Source organism: Eriocheir sinensis, chromosome 28 (genome assembly GCF_024679095.1).
Source record: "Eriocheir sinensis breed Jianghai 21 chromosome 28, ASM2467909v1, whole genome shotgun sequence".
In the NCBI taxonomy this organism is placed as follows: domain Eukaryota; kingdom Metazoa; phylum Arthropoda; class Malacostraca; order Decapoda; family Varunidae; genus Eriocheir; species Eriocheir sinensis.
In genome coordinates, this window is record NC_066536.1 from 6,167,291 (window position 1) to 6,183,603 (window position 16,313).

General features: G+C 38.7%; 2 protein-coding genes across 8 annotated transcripts in view; one reads left to right on the plus strand and one right to left on the minus strand.

The window, feature by feature from the left end:
* LOC127004423 (stress-activated protein kinase JNK-like) overlaps window positions 1-2,733 on the plus strand; it is a 50,673-nt gene extending 47,940 nt beyond the window's left edge. For all 7 annotated transcript variants that reach the window (XM_050872095.1, XM_050872093.1, XM_050872098.1 and 4 more), the window contains one exon: window positions 1,874-2,733. In XM_050872095.1, coding sequence (XP_050728052.1) covers window positions 1,874-2,104 — 231 coding nt within the window. In that variant the 3' untranslated portion in view covers window positions 2,105-2,733. The remainder of the gene's footprint in view (window positions 1-1,873) is intronic.
* A 6,300-nt stretch (window positions 2,734-9,033) lies between these two features.
* On the minus strand, window positions 9,034-15,644 carry LOC127004424 (zinc finger C3HC-type protein 1-like). The gene is made up of 7 exons (XM_050872100.1): window positions 15,366-15,644; window positions 12,692-12,939; window positions 12,349-12,563; window positions 11,895-12,013; window positions 11,378-11,744; window positions 10,624-10,782; window positions 9,034-9,888 (listed from the first exon to the last, which is right to left on the minus strand). The coding sequence occupies exons 1-7, from the start codon at window positions 15,443-15,445 to the stop codon at window positions 9,823-9,825; spliced, it is 1,254 nt and encodes a 417-aa protein (XP_050728057.1). The 5' UTR covers window positions 15,446-15,644; the 3' UTR covers window positions 9,034-9,822.
* Between the last annotated feature and the right edge of the window lie 669 nt (window positions 15,645-16,313).

Sequence of the window (16,313 nt, forward strand, 5' to 3'; positions counted from 1 at the left end):
ACTAAACACTTAAAAAAGTGAAAAGTGAAGCTCAGAGATGCAGATCTAGGTCAGGCATGAGTGTACAGGTAGATAACACATCAGAGACTGAGGAGTGAGGAGCAGGAAGGGAGAGAGGAAGGGAGTATGGGGTGGGTATGTTTTCAAATAAGTGTGGATGTGCCATGCCAAGTGTAAACCAGTTGTGGCTACAACCCAGCAGTGTGCAGAGATGCATCACAGAGCATGAAAAAGTGAATTGGGTCATGTGGCCCAGGCATGGAAACATGCCCTGTGTTCAGTGGACCTGTTAGGTGCACGACCTGGAGTGGTGAGCCAAGTGGAACAGTGTATCAGTTGTTCACAACAAAAATGGCATCCTGCACAGCAGCTCCCTATAATATTTTTGCAGCAGTTCTTATAGGCAACCCTTTACTGAAAGCAGCAATTATATTTTAACAAAAAATTTGCAGAAGGAAAGAACATGCAGAAGGTGACGCTGGCCGCACTCAAATAAATACGACATCTCCTTTGTTTACTAACACTGGTGTGCCCCCCCCCCCTGTGCAACCCCCCCACACAATGACTCCTCAGGCCCCAGTTGCACAATGTTGCATGCCTAACATGTTTATTGAAGATGGGAATATTCAAAGTTAGTGTGGCATGCCATGCCGAGTGTAGACCATAAGATGTGGCTACAACTTGGCAGCATCTTGAGATGAATCAGAGAGCACAGGAGAGCATGTCAGGTCACATGCCTCAAAGTGTGGATACAATACATGTAAAAACAAAGCTAATACAGGTTCACCATGCTGGATAGAGACCACTGTAAGTGGTTACAACTCAGCAAAATTCCAGGATACTTTTTTTTTCCCATTTACATGTGTTCAAAGTCAAAACTGATTACTTGAGTGAATATTTCTTTGTTTTGCAGAGTTGTAAAAAAATCTAAGTTATTAAGGGTTCTCTGTACTACAGTTAGGTAAATACACACACACACACACACACACACACGATGAAGAAAATAATAACAACATTGATTAGACCAAGATTAGAGTATGCAGCGGTTGTTTGGTTACCACACAAAAATAAGGAAACTCGAGAGGATTCAAAGGATTGCAACTAAGATGATACCAGAACTATCAAGTCTGTCATACAAGACTAGATTGGAGAAACTGAGTCTGCCAACACTCAAGGAAGAAGAGAAAGAGGAGACCTGGTAGCATTATACAGGACTACAATTGGAATGGACATGTTGGATAGAAATAATCTAATTGAGATAGAAGGGAGGAGGCAACTAAGAGGACACAGCAAGAAATTGAGAAAGAGGACTTGTTTGAAAAACATGAAGATGTACAGTTTTCCATACAGGAGTGTGGATACATGGAATGGACTAAACAAAGATGTTGTTGAAGCAGGCAGTGTCCATCAAATGAAGGAAAAGTTGGACAAATATAGATTGGGAGATAGGACTATCTAAGCTTGAGCTCAGGCCCTGTATACTACAAATAGGTAAATACACACACACACACACACACACACACACAGAGAGAGAGAAACGAGAGGACATGGAAAGAAGTTGAGGGTGACCACATGTAGGAGAGATGTGAAAGAGTTTAGCTTCCCAAACAGAAGCATTGAGCTGTGGAATAGACTGGAGGAGGAAGTGGTTTGTGCATGAAACATTCATGATTTTAAGGAAAAGTTGGATAAGAGTGGATATGGAGACGGGACAACGCGAGCATAGCTCTCTTCCCGTATGTCACAACTAGGTAAATACAACTAAGTAAATACACACACACATTATTAAATTTCATTAACAAAATTTTAATAAACTTGGATATGTACATTTTCTTTTGTGTAAAAAGTATGATTTGCTGTTTCTGTTTCTTAGCCTGCACCTGGACCCTATGACCACAGTGTAGATGACCGGGAACACACTGTGGATCAATGGAAGGAGCTAATCTACAAGGAGGTGATGGACTATGAGTTGGTATACAACACTCCTGGTGGTGGGGCAGGAGCTGGTGGGGCCCGTGGAACAGCAGCTACTCATGCTCCAACATCAACTGCCACTAATGCTGCTGCAGATGGGGAACCTGATCACCGCCCTAACCACAGATAGGGGTGCCCGCAGCCCTCCTAACAACCCAACAACCTCCGCCCTGCCCTGGCCCCTCGCCCCACTCAACAGCTGCTCACTGACCTCGGGAGGAGGCTGAGGCTGGCCACTCATGAGAACTGTTGGCTCTGACTCGGTTAAGTTGTTTTCTTGTACTCAAGAACTTAGTTATTTGGCCACTGTTCTCTAGGCTAGGTGGTAACCTCCACTTACCACACTGTGCCAGAGAGTGAGGTGGGGTGGCCACCACTAATGCCAGCCCGGTGGTATCACCAACTCATGCAGTTTTGACAGTTCATAATTATCCCTCTCATGCTTGTTAGCTGAGGCATCACCATGCACCTGACACCATCAACCTCTTGTGTCCAGCATGTCCTGTGTCCAAAAGAGTGAGAGCAAGTGAATGCATCAGAAAATAAAAGCATTGATGCAATCATGATCATGTAGATGAACATATGCAATTTTAGGGTACTGTATAAGCTGTAGATATTTGACTGCTTTGTGTCTCACAACCACCATTGGAGAGGAGCTGTACCCTTCTGTGTTGAAATAAATATGAACAGATTAGGTTACAATATCACCAGACCCTCTCCTGTATGAAGTCAGTTGTTTCAAAAAATCATCTGTCTTGCCAGGCTTTTTCATTATTTTCCTGGAAGTTATAGTTATAAATTTTCATGAGGCTGATGGGGCTGCACTCACCATTTTGTTATAGAAGCTGTCACCTGAAGGCTTTGCTTGTGGCTGCTACAAAAATGGCATATCAAGCATTGATTCATTGATTACTAATTAATCCTTTATTAATATACCACATGATTGTGGATCCTAACTGACATGATTTCTTATAGTTGGGTCCAATACCATTAGGAAATTAAAGCAATTATTATCATTATTATTATTATTATTATTATTTTTATTATTTTTTTTTTAAGTTCATTATGAGCAAACTAGTTCTTCCACGGGTCTCCTGGACAAGCAGGTTACAAATGTACAGACTTGTGTCAAATTTATATCATTGTACAGACTCATCCCACTTTCTTCTTGAATGCATGGTCAAGTCAGTACAGCATTATTCCAGACTGCTTACAGTCTCTTTTTTTTTTATCATATATGGTTTATTACACACACACACACACACACAGACACACATATATATATATATATATATATATATATATATATATATATATATATACATACACACACACAACCTTCCTAAGCTAAACTGGCATAAGTGCCTTTTCTTCATCATAAAACTCACAAAAGATATGAATCTTATGAGTATAAACAAAATCAATATAGCAAGAATGCTGTGATTTAAAAAAAAAAATCAGTCGTTGATTATCTTTTAACTTTGCTTTACAAAAATGGTTAATCCTCATATTAAAAAAAAAAATCTTCCCTTTCTCAAATAAAAGAAACTAAATTATGTTGTGCCTGCATCACCAAGCTAGAATGAAGTTACCACATTAACTTTCCTGTACCGTTGGAATAAGCAAGAACTAGTTGCCGAAAATAGACTACATATCTTGAGAATGTGGTTGATGTGTTGTAACGTTGCCAGTTCACTAGGTTCAGAAATAAACTTCAATGTCCTGCTCCCCATGCAATCAGCTGATTAGCTAGTGATTTGAGATGCTTTTAAACCACTGAATAATGGTTCTGTATGAGTTTTGTGTCCGAGTACTTTTTGATATGGCTTAAAACAAGATTTGGCCATCATTTATTTATATATTTATTTAGCCTTCATAAGGAACAGTGGCATTCTGAAGTTTATCCATTGTATTTGTATCCATTGTATATATAGGTTTTGTTTTAACAAGTAGCATTCAGACTATGAAAATTATTGGCAATTTCTAATATGTGACATTTTTTTTGTGGTTAGTAGTTAGTTACCAGGGCATTTAATCTGTAAACATATGAAACTTACTGTGGCAGCAAACAGTTACATTATTTGAGTACTAAAGATAACTGAATAGAGAGAAGGCTATGAGCCTTCTGACAAAGACATTCCCCTTTATGTTCTACCTTTGGTAGTAGCATGATCTCGCCTGTCATCTAAGACTGGCCACTCATGATGCTAAATGGGCCGTGACACAGCATGCTTTTTTGGCAGGATGGAGTCTGTTAAAAAAGTATCAGAATTAAAGCCTGGGAGAAAAAGTTGCCAACCTCATGGGTTCCAACTCATGTGACTGCATACTTAGGCCAGTGATCTTTCCATTGCTATAAGCATTTATGTAATACCTGTTTTGGAATGGCTACCAGCTGTACCATTGTTGTCTGCAAGATAACCTCATGACTTAAATAGTCTCCCTTTAAGAAGCATCTTCAGCTTGACCAACAATCAGAAATCACAAGGGCCCATGTCTGGAGGGTAAGGAGGCTGGCCAACCTGAGGAATTCCATGCATGGCCAAAAAATTCCCAAACAGCTGCAAAGATTGGGCCAGGGCATGGCTGCTAATTGCCTGACATCCATATTTCAGTCTCTTGTGCTGAATTCGCCGCAAAGACAAAATTTTGCTTATAATTTGGCTTTTTAGCATGTATTCATCATGCACAATACCATGGTAGTTTAAAAAGTCACCGTCATTCTCACTTGGTTCCTTTCTCTGTCCATGGGAAGGCTGGAAATTTCCAATGAAACTCCTCAGGGTTCTGGGATGTACATGTTCACTTAACACTCATCACCAGTAGCACAGTCTTCAGAATGTCAAGATCATTGTTGGCATTCATTACATCATTTGGACAAAAGTTGAAAATGCAATGAGTATGGGCTTCACAGCCATATTTACCGGTTTATATGCAGCAACTTTTTTAAAAACCACGAATGCACAGTAGTCCATTAACGCAGGTGACTTCATTCCTGCCTCCTGGCAGAAATCCAAGAAAAAAATAATGTGTGATACATTTTGAACAGACCTTGTATACAATCTCCAACAATTGTATGATACTTTGTGCCTGCCAGAAAAAAAGGACAGCCCTAACAATTTGTGAATTGTATGTTGATTGGTCTCTTGGCCTCCTTTCTGCAGGATAGTAGCAAATGATGATTCCTAGGGAGTTGGACATTGTTGTTTCAGTTGTTAAAGTGTTGAAACTGGAAGTCATTTTGTAGATCCAGCATCCTTTTGCCCAGCCATAAGTTAACACACACACACACACACACACACACACACACACACACACACACACACCACTCCGGTAGCTCAATCGGCTAGAGCGCCGCGTCGCAAGGCTTCACGGCCAAACAGGCGATCCGAGTCCCGCTCAGGCTAGATTCTTTCCGTTGACTAGGAGTGGTTACTGTCCCCCCTTGAGCATGGGGGATGGGATGTGTGGTGTGTGAGGTCCTGGCAGTGCCCAAAGATTGACGATAATGAGCATGCACTTGCTCGTGTCGGGAGGGTACCTGCTGGCGAAAGCGAGTCCAACTTGTGATCAGGCCGTGGTGAATTACACACACACACACACACACACACACACACACACACACACACACACACACACACACACACACACACACACACACCAGGCTACCTCTTCCTTGAACCCATTATACAGTCCTTGCTATAATTCATTCCCCTGCCCATCCCTACTGCCCCAGCTCTCCCATTGCCATAGACTTGCTGGTGATGGTACCGATAATGACATTGGGATCAAATAAGAGGTAGCCTAGGTTTTATACAAGTAACCTGTAGATGGCCCAGAGGATACCACAGAGTGGTAAGTAGGTGAGACTTTTGCAGCCACACCACTCACCAAACTGCAACATCTGTTGGGTCATAAACTAACTGCTTACACACACACACACACACACACACACACAGTTGAGTTGTGAGGTGGATTATGTTTGACTTATAGCTTGGAAACTTGGGTTAAATTCCTAGGTCAGAGATGATTAAAGCTGTTCATTTGAATTAAATGTTATTCAAAGGTTCAATTACTGCCTTTTGTTGTCACTGACAGCCTGCTCTGCTCAAATTGGCATGATACCCTGGCCACTAGTGACACCAGTGATGGCAAACCAAACAGTTGTACTATTTTGTGTTGCTGTCCACAAATTAACTCAGGATTAACCAAACCCAAAACACCTATTGGGGTATAAGTACTTTTTTTTATCCATTGAGTGTGAAATACACCAAAACATAAAATCTTTATACATTTTCCCATTCATTTATACAATTATCAGGAGATAGGTCTGGAATGAGGTGAACAGTAACAATGATAAGTTAAATTGTTTGTTTAAAGGTTCTTACTAACAGTCGTGCCACAATTTGATTTCTTCTCATTCTAAGTACAGTAAATAAATGAAATTAATAATAGCAAAGGATTATTTAATGGGAGCAGCAGTTTGGTTAGAGCTATTATTTGGCTCCTAAATAGGAAATTCCCAATAAAGTCAGCTACTGAATCTTTTTTTAGATATTTTTTAAGTGAAGGCAGTGAGAAATATTAAAAGAAAATACAAATGATAGTTCTTTAGGTGCTTTAGCTTCATGAAGAAAACACCAAAACTGAAGGAAAATTGAAAAATTATGTGAGTGGAGTGCCTTGAAGCATAAATCTTTATCAGTACTGGCACTGAAAAGGAATTCAATAACTTCCCAAAGGAACAAAAACATTCCTCCCACTCAGCACAAGGAAATATTTATACAGTTCAATAGACATACCTCAAATTCCCTGTTTGGGTTGAATTCTATAGTTGCAGAGCAATGTCTGATATACATTAACTGGTAATGAAAGTTTTCACTCCAAATGGCACTTGCATCATTATGCTTCAGAAGGCTTTTGTTATATATATACATATATATATATATATATATATATATATATATATATATATATATATATATATATATATATATATATATATATATATATATTGGTTGGTGAATATATATATATATATATATATCTATATACACACACACACACACACACATACATACATACATACATTTATATATATATATATATATATATATATATATATATATATATATATATATATATATATATATATATATATATATATATATATAGACACATATATATATATATATATATATATATATATATATATATATATATATATATATATATATACGTTTATATATATATATATATATATATATATATATATATATATATAATCCCAGAGCACTATAAGAACTTACATGTGTAGAGTTCTTCATATCCACATGTTTGTCAGTTTATCTGTCCATCTGTATCATCTCCCTGGCTATTTCTTATTTCATTATCACATTACTGTGACATGCCACAGGGAGTCTGGAGATGGATTATGTCAGCCAGCAAGGGACAGAACTCCAGGATAATCCACTTTAATGAAGTCACCCCACATTCCCAACACCCCACATGGTACCACACCACCCAATACCACACATCATAATATTCACACAGTCAGTTGTAAATATTTTTCTGCCTCAAGTTATTTGAGTGGCACCAATAGTTGTGTCTCTTTCTGGAGTGGCTCAAGTCCGTCCACCACTCAGTTTAATGTCCGACCCCCACACATCCCCAAGGCTGTTTGTGGGGTCGCTTTTCAGTTACCATATTAGAATCACCAACTGTACAACTTAGCAGCTGCTGCTACTACTACTTTTACTGCAAAACATTTGCTTAATTCTTTAAAGACTCTTTGGCCTATGTAGGGATTATAACATCTGGCAGCAGCTAATGTCACATGCTCATCCAGTCGCCTCATGTGAGCCTCCCCTTCCATTTTCCCTATAAACCTTGCTTCTTCACTTGTAATCTATGGCTCCCAACTCCCCTCACTACCATTTGTGTATAGAGGCTTAGCAGTCTTGGGCAGCATTTAATTGGGGATCCTGGCAGTCTATTTGTTTCAGTAATACCTTGTAGTCATAGAGTAAAATGTCACTACGTATATTTGATTTGATGTATGTCAGTCACACATGAATATATAGAAATTTTGATTTTACGTATTTTTAATGCAGATTACAACTTGTATCAATACTGCTCTTTTTTAGATAACTTTTACACTATTAATTTCAGTTATTCAAACTGGTGTTTCTTGATTTGTTCATTATGCTAAAATGTATTCTCGATTGAGATGAATACTTGCATTAATTTTCTTAACATGTAGCATATTCAAGATAGTGATTTATAGGTCAAAATCTTAATAGTGGATATGAAACACTATGACTGAACCTTCTCTTTTGGATAGCAAAGACTACTCAGTCTTGCCTGTTTGTTGCTAATCTAGTATGGAAAGCAGTAAGGGTAATATTTTACCCTGCCATTGACCATCCTCATTAAGTACATTTCTAATACCCATGCATTGTTCAAGCAACAAGTGATTAATCTTTCTTTCCATTTTAATCTAAATTAGCAATGTTTGCAGAATGACTGCTGGGAGACTGAAACCTCTTTGTGGATATTTCAAGTCTTTCAATCTATAAATGAAACTTTTGTGAATGTTGTATAGGCATCTTGCTGTACTGTGGGTCCTACCCCATCTAGAGTTGTGCCCGTACTCTAGTGGTGTCTACAATAAAGAAACTGGATATACTTCTTCCCTTGTACATTCCAAGTTATGTTGTTGAGAGCTGCTGGCAGGCCACTGGTAGGTGTTTGTTTTGTAAACCGGGTCAGGAGCCCCCCCCCCTCCCACCACCACCCCTAGATACTACACCGCAGCCACTGGGATCCATCATCAGTTTAGACTAATAATATTAATTATAATATAATAATGCATTGTATGCTAGCTCATCTTAGGCTGTAGTGTTAGGTTCACTAGTGTAAAACCTTTAGTAACATGTACAAAACTTAGTGCCAGTGTGGCCCAGTACAGTCAGTGTTCCATCAGTTGGTCAGATCCCTTGTTTCAGAATTTGGTAGTATCTTTTGTTGTCTTTATTTCTTTGATTCTTCTGGTAAGAATGTGTGTGTGTGTGTGTGTGTGTGTGTTTGTTTGTGTGTGTTTGTGTGTGTGTGTGTGTTAAGGGGGGAGGGGGAGGTTGATGTGCACCACCACAGCAAAAACCCTTGAAAGCATGTGCAGCATGTTGTGGCTGGAGGCATAAAGTGACCTGCTGTCCAGAAAGTGCTGTTTCCTCAGTGCTCAAGCCTCGTACTCCCATAAGTGTTAGGGATGTGCAGTGTTTCCTTCCTTTTGGTGTTGCCCCCACACCTCTCATGCTATGACATATTTGTGCGACTGCCGACTTTATGTGAGTGTGTGCCTGAGAGAGAGAGAGAGAGAGAATCACATGAATGAATATTGTACAGGTATGTGGCATCTTACAGCTGTGAAAGATGCTGATTGGTGTTAAGTTTTATGTCTGCTGACTTTGCTCTCACTGTGGATGCACTAAATTTCTGGCAGACCATTCATTCATTTGTGCCAGTCTCCACCTCCATCCAATAGTGCTGTGTCATCAAAACTAATGGTTCTGTAGGTCCTCTACTCCAAGTAGTTGAGGTAGGGTATCCACAGGGAGGCTGCGGTTCTGTCTGCTACTACACCTGTTTAACTCTCATAACATTTGTGCTTAGTCAGGACAAATCATAACCTTTTGTATATAAAAAGCAACCTTCCCAGTAGTGCAAAGAAAATAAAATTATCAAGTTAACTGTTGGACATTTTATTGCATCTAACAATTAGAGGACAGTAAATGCTCGGCAAAAATCACACTGCTGTTATGTCAGGTGATTTAACAGAAAGATTCCTCACTGTACTGCTACAGAGTCATCCAACAGCATGCGCAGCAATCGTAGACCGCGTACATTACCATCCTAAGAAGAACAATAATAGGAAATTACAGATGAAGTTGCTTTTAACCACCATGAAATTTACCAATGATGTCTGAGACTATTTAACACTGAATTTTCACATCAAGTAAGAAATCGTACAACAGTAGGATCTCTTTATACAATGATTTTTTTTTCTTTTTTTGACTAATGGTAAGTTAAAACACATGTACGAAGTTTCAACAATAACATCTGGATTCTTTGGAGTTCTTTCATTTCAAAGAGAATTTTGCTTCATCTTAGACAGGTGAGTTTTTAGAGCCCTCATGAATAAATACATTCTTTGATTTTTATCAAAAATGAGACTAAAACAAGATGGGAGGCTTAATTTCATTTAGCTGTCCAACGGCTATATGAATTGACACTGCAAAAGAATATTCGGCTGCCTTTCCCAACTGCCTTATTTGAAACAAAATCACAAGAGTGCAGTTAGAACGAAATGCATGGTGTTCTGCCTTACAGCTCCTCACAGAAGTAAAGATAATGTATCTTTTTACTTATAGCAGATAGATATTTACTGTGGTGGTCTATAGGCTCTAGTCCTGGGCTGTCATGTTATCTGACACTACTGACCCCTGATATTCATGTTTTTTGGGGGGAAATAAATACAAAAATATCATGGGAGGATATCATACATTTTATGCAGCATAAACTGTTCTTAGGAGTTCAGTTCAATTTTTATCTAATGTAAAGAAAAGCATAAATAATAAAAATACTTACAGATTTCATGGTGCATAAATTACTATTCTTCTCACTCGTCTTGATGACATCCTTCACACTGTTGAGAATTCTTTGATATCCCTTCATTCCTTCATCCTCTGTGACCCAGGGGCACCATGGCCGATGTTCTTCAAGGGGATGGAAAAACTGCTTCTCAACCTGCAAGGTGACAAGATTGTTGGTTACCAAGCTTTATTATTATTAGCTCATAAAATTCTGACATCCAAATACTTAACTATATTTATGAATAAATGTCTTAGGTGAGCTATATTTTGTTTACATATTGTATTGTAATATAAATAGAGAGCAAACTATTGGAAAAAAGATAAAAAGCAACTAATTACCTTGAAATTTTAAATGTTTTTCAGCACATTTTTATTTATTTTCAACAAGACCACTCTTGTTGCTTCTAATCTTAATTAATTATTTCAATCTTCTTATCTAATGATAAAAGTGTGAATTGCCGATTAGTAGTGAAACCGAAAATAAATAAGGAAGCGACAAATAATGGAGACCCCCTTTATGTATCAATCCATATAATAGATATTTTGTTTACAGACGGGCAAACAACAATAAAACATTATCACCCTTCTGGGAGGCAGGCAATAATACTATACTACTATTAACTCGGCCATGAAGAGCAACAGTAATCTAGAAATATTTATATGTTCATGATAATGCAAATTTATAATACATCATATTTTTTATCATGCCCCAATGCCCATGAAATAAGCATGACAAGTTTTCTTCTCACCTTCTGTATTTCAGTGGAAGGAGATGTGCTTATAACAAGGGGGCTGTGTGACTCCTCCTTTGCATCTGTCAGACTGGTAGTGCTGCTTTTCCTTGATCTCTCGCTTCCTCTCCTCTTGCGCGAGTGCTGCTCCTCAGGGGTGCTTGACTCACTCACTGGCCTCTCCCTCAATCTCATGCGCCAACTTGACTGGGTGTCCTCAGGTTCAGCATGTTTTTCTTGATTAATGAAGGCCCCACTCTCTTCTCCTGTCCCCTCAGACAACTTGGACTTGCGTTTCCTTGGAGAAGTGGGACCTGCTGGCTTGGCAACATCAGCTCGAGTCAAGAAACTCCACAGACCCACTGATCTACAGCACTCTCTGCACCTGGAGGGAATGCGAAGATTGAAATCTGTGTATTTGTTCCAAGTCTGCCACTGTAAAAAATGTTTTTTGCTGCCCACAGGTAAAGTAAGATCAAAGTCTGTGAACATGAAACAGGAATGAGGTACTATTATGTTCAATTGCCACACCTACCTGAGATAGGCTCCTGCCCCTCTAGACCATCCACTCAGTACAAGAAGGACTGCTGTCATTTGAGTGTCAGAAATGGTCTCTGTTGAATATAACCTTTCCAGTAGTTCCTTTTCTACACTCTGCAGAGGGAAATATTTTTAGATTGTTGTTACCATCACCTTCCTATTAAGCTCACGCTATTCCTAAACTATAATATTTTTTGCCACTCTAAACTACTGAGGTCCTCTGCAGGAGGCAACACACCAAAACTCAAAATGCCAGAAAATGCGTTCAAACCATAGTTTTACTATCATGTTGTAGCATCAATTTCTTTTCTTATTTTAGACCTCTAAGTGATTGAAGTTTTGTTTTTATAATCTACTATTTAATTACCAACTAATTTATGCCTTTTCCAGTCATGAAAAATACTTACCAGTTTACTGACTCCAACAATCAGAAACTGAAAACTTCTTACCAGTTGTGCCATGTGGGCAGGGATATCTAGATGGGGTAGGGCAGACTCGAGGCTTCCCAGTGTGTGAGCAGAGTTCGATAAATTTTGAAGGTCTTCCATCACTGCTGGTTGGGGTGGCTGGGTCATATGAAGGGAAAAGGGGTTGTGACGCCACCAGCAAGCTTCATGGTGGCCATCAACCACTTGCCTCTTCAATTTTTCCAGGAATTGGCTGTCTAGATAAACATAAAGAAGAAACTTTGACCACTTTATTGGTTACAACACTAGCAATGTGCAATTTTTTTTTACTTGTGTAAACTTCACTGCAAAAACATTCTCATTTTGATTAATTAGTTATACTTACATGCTTCTCTGTCAACAAGGTGAGGAAGAGTTGCACAAACAACCTGTTTGCAAGTGACACACTGTATCACATCTGGCTGTATAAGCTTCCACCCATAGCGTGAACATTCCAAGGGACTTATTTCCCTCGGTCCCCAATGGCCTGGTCCATATGAAACCAGCCTGTTATAAAATGCCTCAGAGCTATGAGGCTTGGCTGGTGTAGATGCAAGGGAGTTTGAGGCATTGGCATTTTCCTTGTCATCAGATCTGAGAGGAAATAGACAATCTAGTAAAGAATCCACTGGGCAGGCAAGAATTTGGTATATATATATATATATATATATATATATATATATATATATATATATATATATATATATATATATATATATATATATATATATATATATATATATATATATATATATATATATATATATATATATATATATATATATATATAAATATATATATATATATATATATATATATATATATATATATATATATATATATAGATAGATAGATAGATAGATAGATAGATAGATAGATAGATAGATAGATAGATATCGGGGTTGGGTCCAAGTACATGTACTTGTTGTACTTGGACTTGGACTTAAGTACTAATTTTCATGTACTTGGAGTTTAAAATATCAATTGTACTTGTACTTGGACCCAAAGTACTTGAAAAATATCAAGTACATTCAAGTACAAACAAGTACATTGTATTTTATCAAAAGTTATATACTGTATATAGATTCTAGTGAACTTTGTGATGATACTATTGGGTAAATGCATACATCGAGTGTTATGATATTGTAGTGAAATATTATTGTCTCATTAATGTGTATATACGAAAACTACTAACTTTCGTGCTTTACGAATCTGTGACAGGAACTTTTTTTATCACATTAAGTACTTGTACTTAAGTATAATGACATGTACTTGGAATTGGACTTAAGTACATAGCAAAGTGACTCTACTTGTACTTGAAAAATATCCAGGTAATTGGACTTGGACTTAAGTACAGGTGCCTAAACTTGGACCCAGCCCTGATTTACATATATATATATATATATATATATATATATATATATATATATATATATATATATATATATATATATATATATATATATATATATATATATATATATATATATATATATATATATATATATATATATATATATATATATATATATATATTTACCAAAATTAAGGCGCCGGAGTTATACTGGACCTTTACCCAGAAAATTCAGGAAACTATAGTGATTTCTACAGGGAATAGTTGGCAGATTAACCAAACACATCAAAATGTACCAGAAATAAAGTTTCATATGCGTGAACTTGTAGGGTTCACATAGCTGGGATTTGTGCCTCCTAACCCAAGCAATGTAGGGTAGGTATTCCCATAAGTAGTACCAAAGTTTACAGATCAGAAAGGAAAGGGAAAAAAATGGTAGAAAGATGAAGAGAGCGGAGAGATCTGATAGAAGTATTCAAATGGGTCAAGGGTTACAACAAAAGCGATATAAGTAAAGTACTGAGAATTAGCCAGCAGGATAGAACACGCAGTAATGGATTTAAATTAGAAAAGTATAGGGTAAATCTTAGGAATAGCGGCTCCTGGCGGGTGCGCATTTAGGGCACAGTGTGGTGGTAATTACAACATTTCTAGCATGTACGACGGGGTTTTGACAAGCGGACAGGCGTGTTTATGTCACAAGGGGTGTATTTTTCCATGCTGGCCTCACAATTTCTTCCTAGTCGATGGGCGATGAGACTGTGAGCTCCAGGGTGAAGAAAGGGAAGAGTCCGCATGGAAAAATACACCCCTTGTGATATTAACACGCCTGTCCGCTTGTCAAAACCCCGTCGTACGTGCTAGAAATGTTGTAATTACCACCATATCGTGCCCTAAACGCGCACCCACTAGGAGCCGCTATTCCTAAGATTTACCAAGTATAGATTTCGGAGAGATATAGGCAAGCACTGGTTTAGTAATAGGGTGGTGGGGGAATGGAATAGACTCAGCAATCACATAGTTAGTGCAGAGACAATAGCTTGTTTTGAGAGTAGACTGGATAGCTACATGTACAAGGATGACAGGTGGCAGTGAGGTGTGGTTGCAGTAAGGAGTCAGGCTACTGGAGCGTACGCCTGTACTGAAGGTAAACGAGGATCAAGCCTCTACCTGTAACCCCTGAAATTACATCTCACCCATCATGAGTAGTGGGGGGGATTCTGGAGCTGCCCTGTGTAGGCCACTTGGCCTCTTGCAGTTTTCCTATGTTCTTATGTTTCAAAGGGTGCAGGTGTAGTGCAGCGACTATGCCTGATGAACGAGCCTCCCATAACCCACTTAGCCAGTGGGGTACCTCTTCGGCCGACTCGGTAAGGAGTGGCTCTCCCGTCACGCTGGTCGCGGGTTCAATCCCAGGCAGCCAGCGAATAGCCTGATCTTGATTAATTTCTCGTGTGTTTCGATACACGCAGAGGACGTGTTGGAAAATACAGGAAATAGAAAATGATGCTCCCGGGGCATGACACAGGTTGCTCAAGACTGCTACGATAATCCTACCTCCAAATATACCGATTCGATTTCTTTTCCCTAAAGTTTGGAAAATTACCCTCCTCTATCGAAAACGCGAAGGGACCCAAAAAGAAAAAAAGAAGGGTGCATATCTCACCTTATTGGTATGGCTTCCCCCAGCAGTTGTGATATTCTGGTAATCTTATTTTCTACGGAGCCTGGTATTCCTCCCTCCATTCTTCGTTCTCCCAGACACGGGCACGGTGGGGCAGTGTCAGCCAGAGCGAGGAGGGTGCACGGGTCAACAGAGGGACACACGGGCACGTCACACAGAGAGCAAAGGACTGAACGATGCAGTTAGGAAACCCGCTGTTGTAGGAGTTAACTCGCAGCCGCAAAATAGCTCGCAGAGAGAGATTCAACTTGCCTCCCGTTTCTATATTTTCTTCAGTTATTTACTTCAGTTCCGGGTCCAATGTGCGGAACAAACATCAGAGAAACACTTTTAATCCAGAAAAGACTTTATAACAAACGCATATGGCAGATTTTAGAATGAATTACCCACTCAGTTTTCCTTGTTTGGTCTGTTAGTCTGGTGTGTTGTTTTTTTGCGGGCAATATCAACCATCACAAAGATCACAAGTGGACAAACTAGAACAAAACCAGGCAAATTAATGTGTTCTCCTGCTGTGTATTCCCCTGCGCGCATGCGTGGTGGACAGCAGAGCGACTTATTTCTGCGAGGAGGTATTTCTTGCAACACGACAACTGTAAACACAAGTCACGTGACACTGAATACGATAGTCTAATCAGGCTATTTAATGTTGATTTATTCGTTCCACTCGCATAAAACACACAAATAATTAAGAGTCAGATGGCAGGTTTGGTCGATTGCCGTCACTGATAGCTTTTAGGAAAAAAAATAATGTTCCGAGTACGACAATCTGCTGGTAACGCAGGACTCCATCATCTCAAATCACGAAGCGATAATATTTTGCATAGCAGAGAGTAAACCATGACTCCAGAAACTATGTAATGCTTAAAATAGGTAAAATTCTTGTTCAAGGATATAAAGTAAAGTAAAATTAAATGAGTGATATATATG

What these genes read in the sequence shown, in the direction of transcription:
- LOC127004424 (XM_050872100.1), bottom strand. Translation starts at nt 15,445, where the DNA reads ATGGAGGGAGGAATACCAGGCTCCGTAGAAAATAAGATTACCAGAATA. An exon ending in CTGCCCACATGGCACAACTG is followed by an intron (nt 12,014 to 12,348) that starts GTAAGAAGTTTT and finishes TTCCCTCTGCAG; the next exon opens with AGTGTAGAAAAGGAACTACT. An exon ending in GGGGCAGGAGCCTATCTCAG is followed by an intron (nt 11,745 to 11,894) that starts GTAGGTGTGGCA and finishes CATTCCCTCCAG; the next exon opens with GTGCAGAGAGTGCTGTAGAT.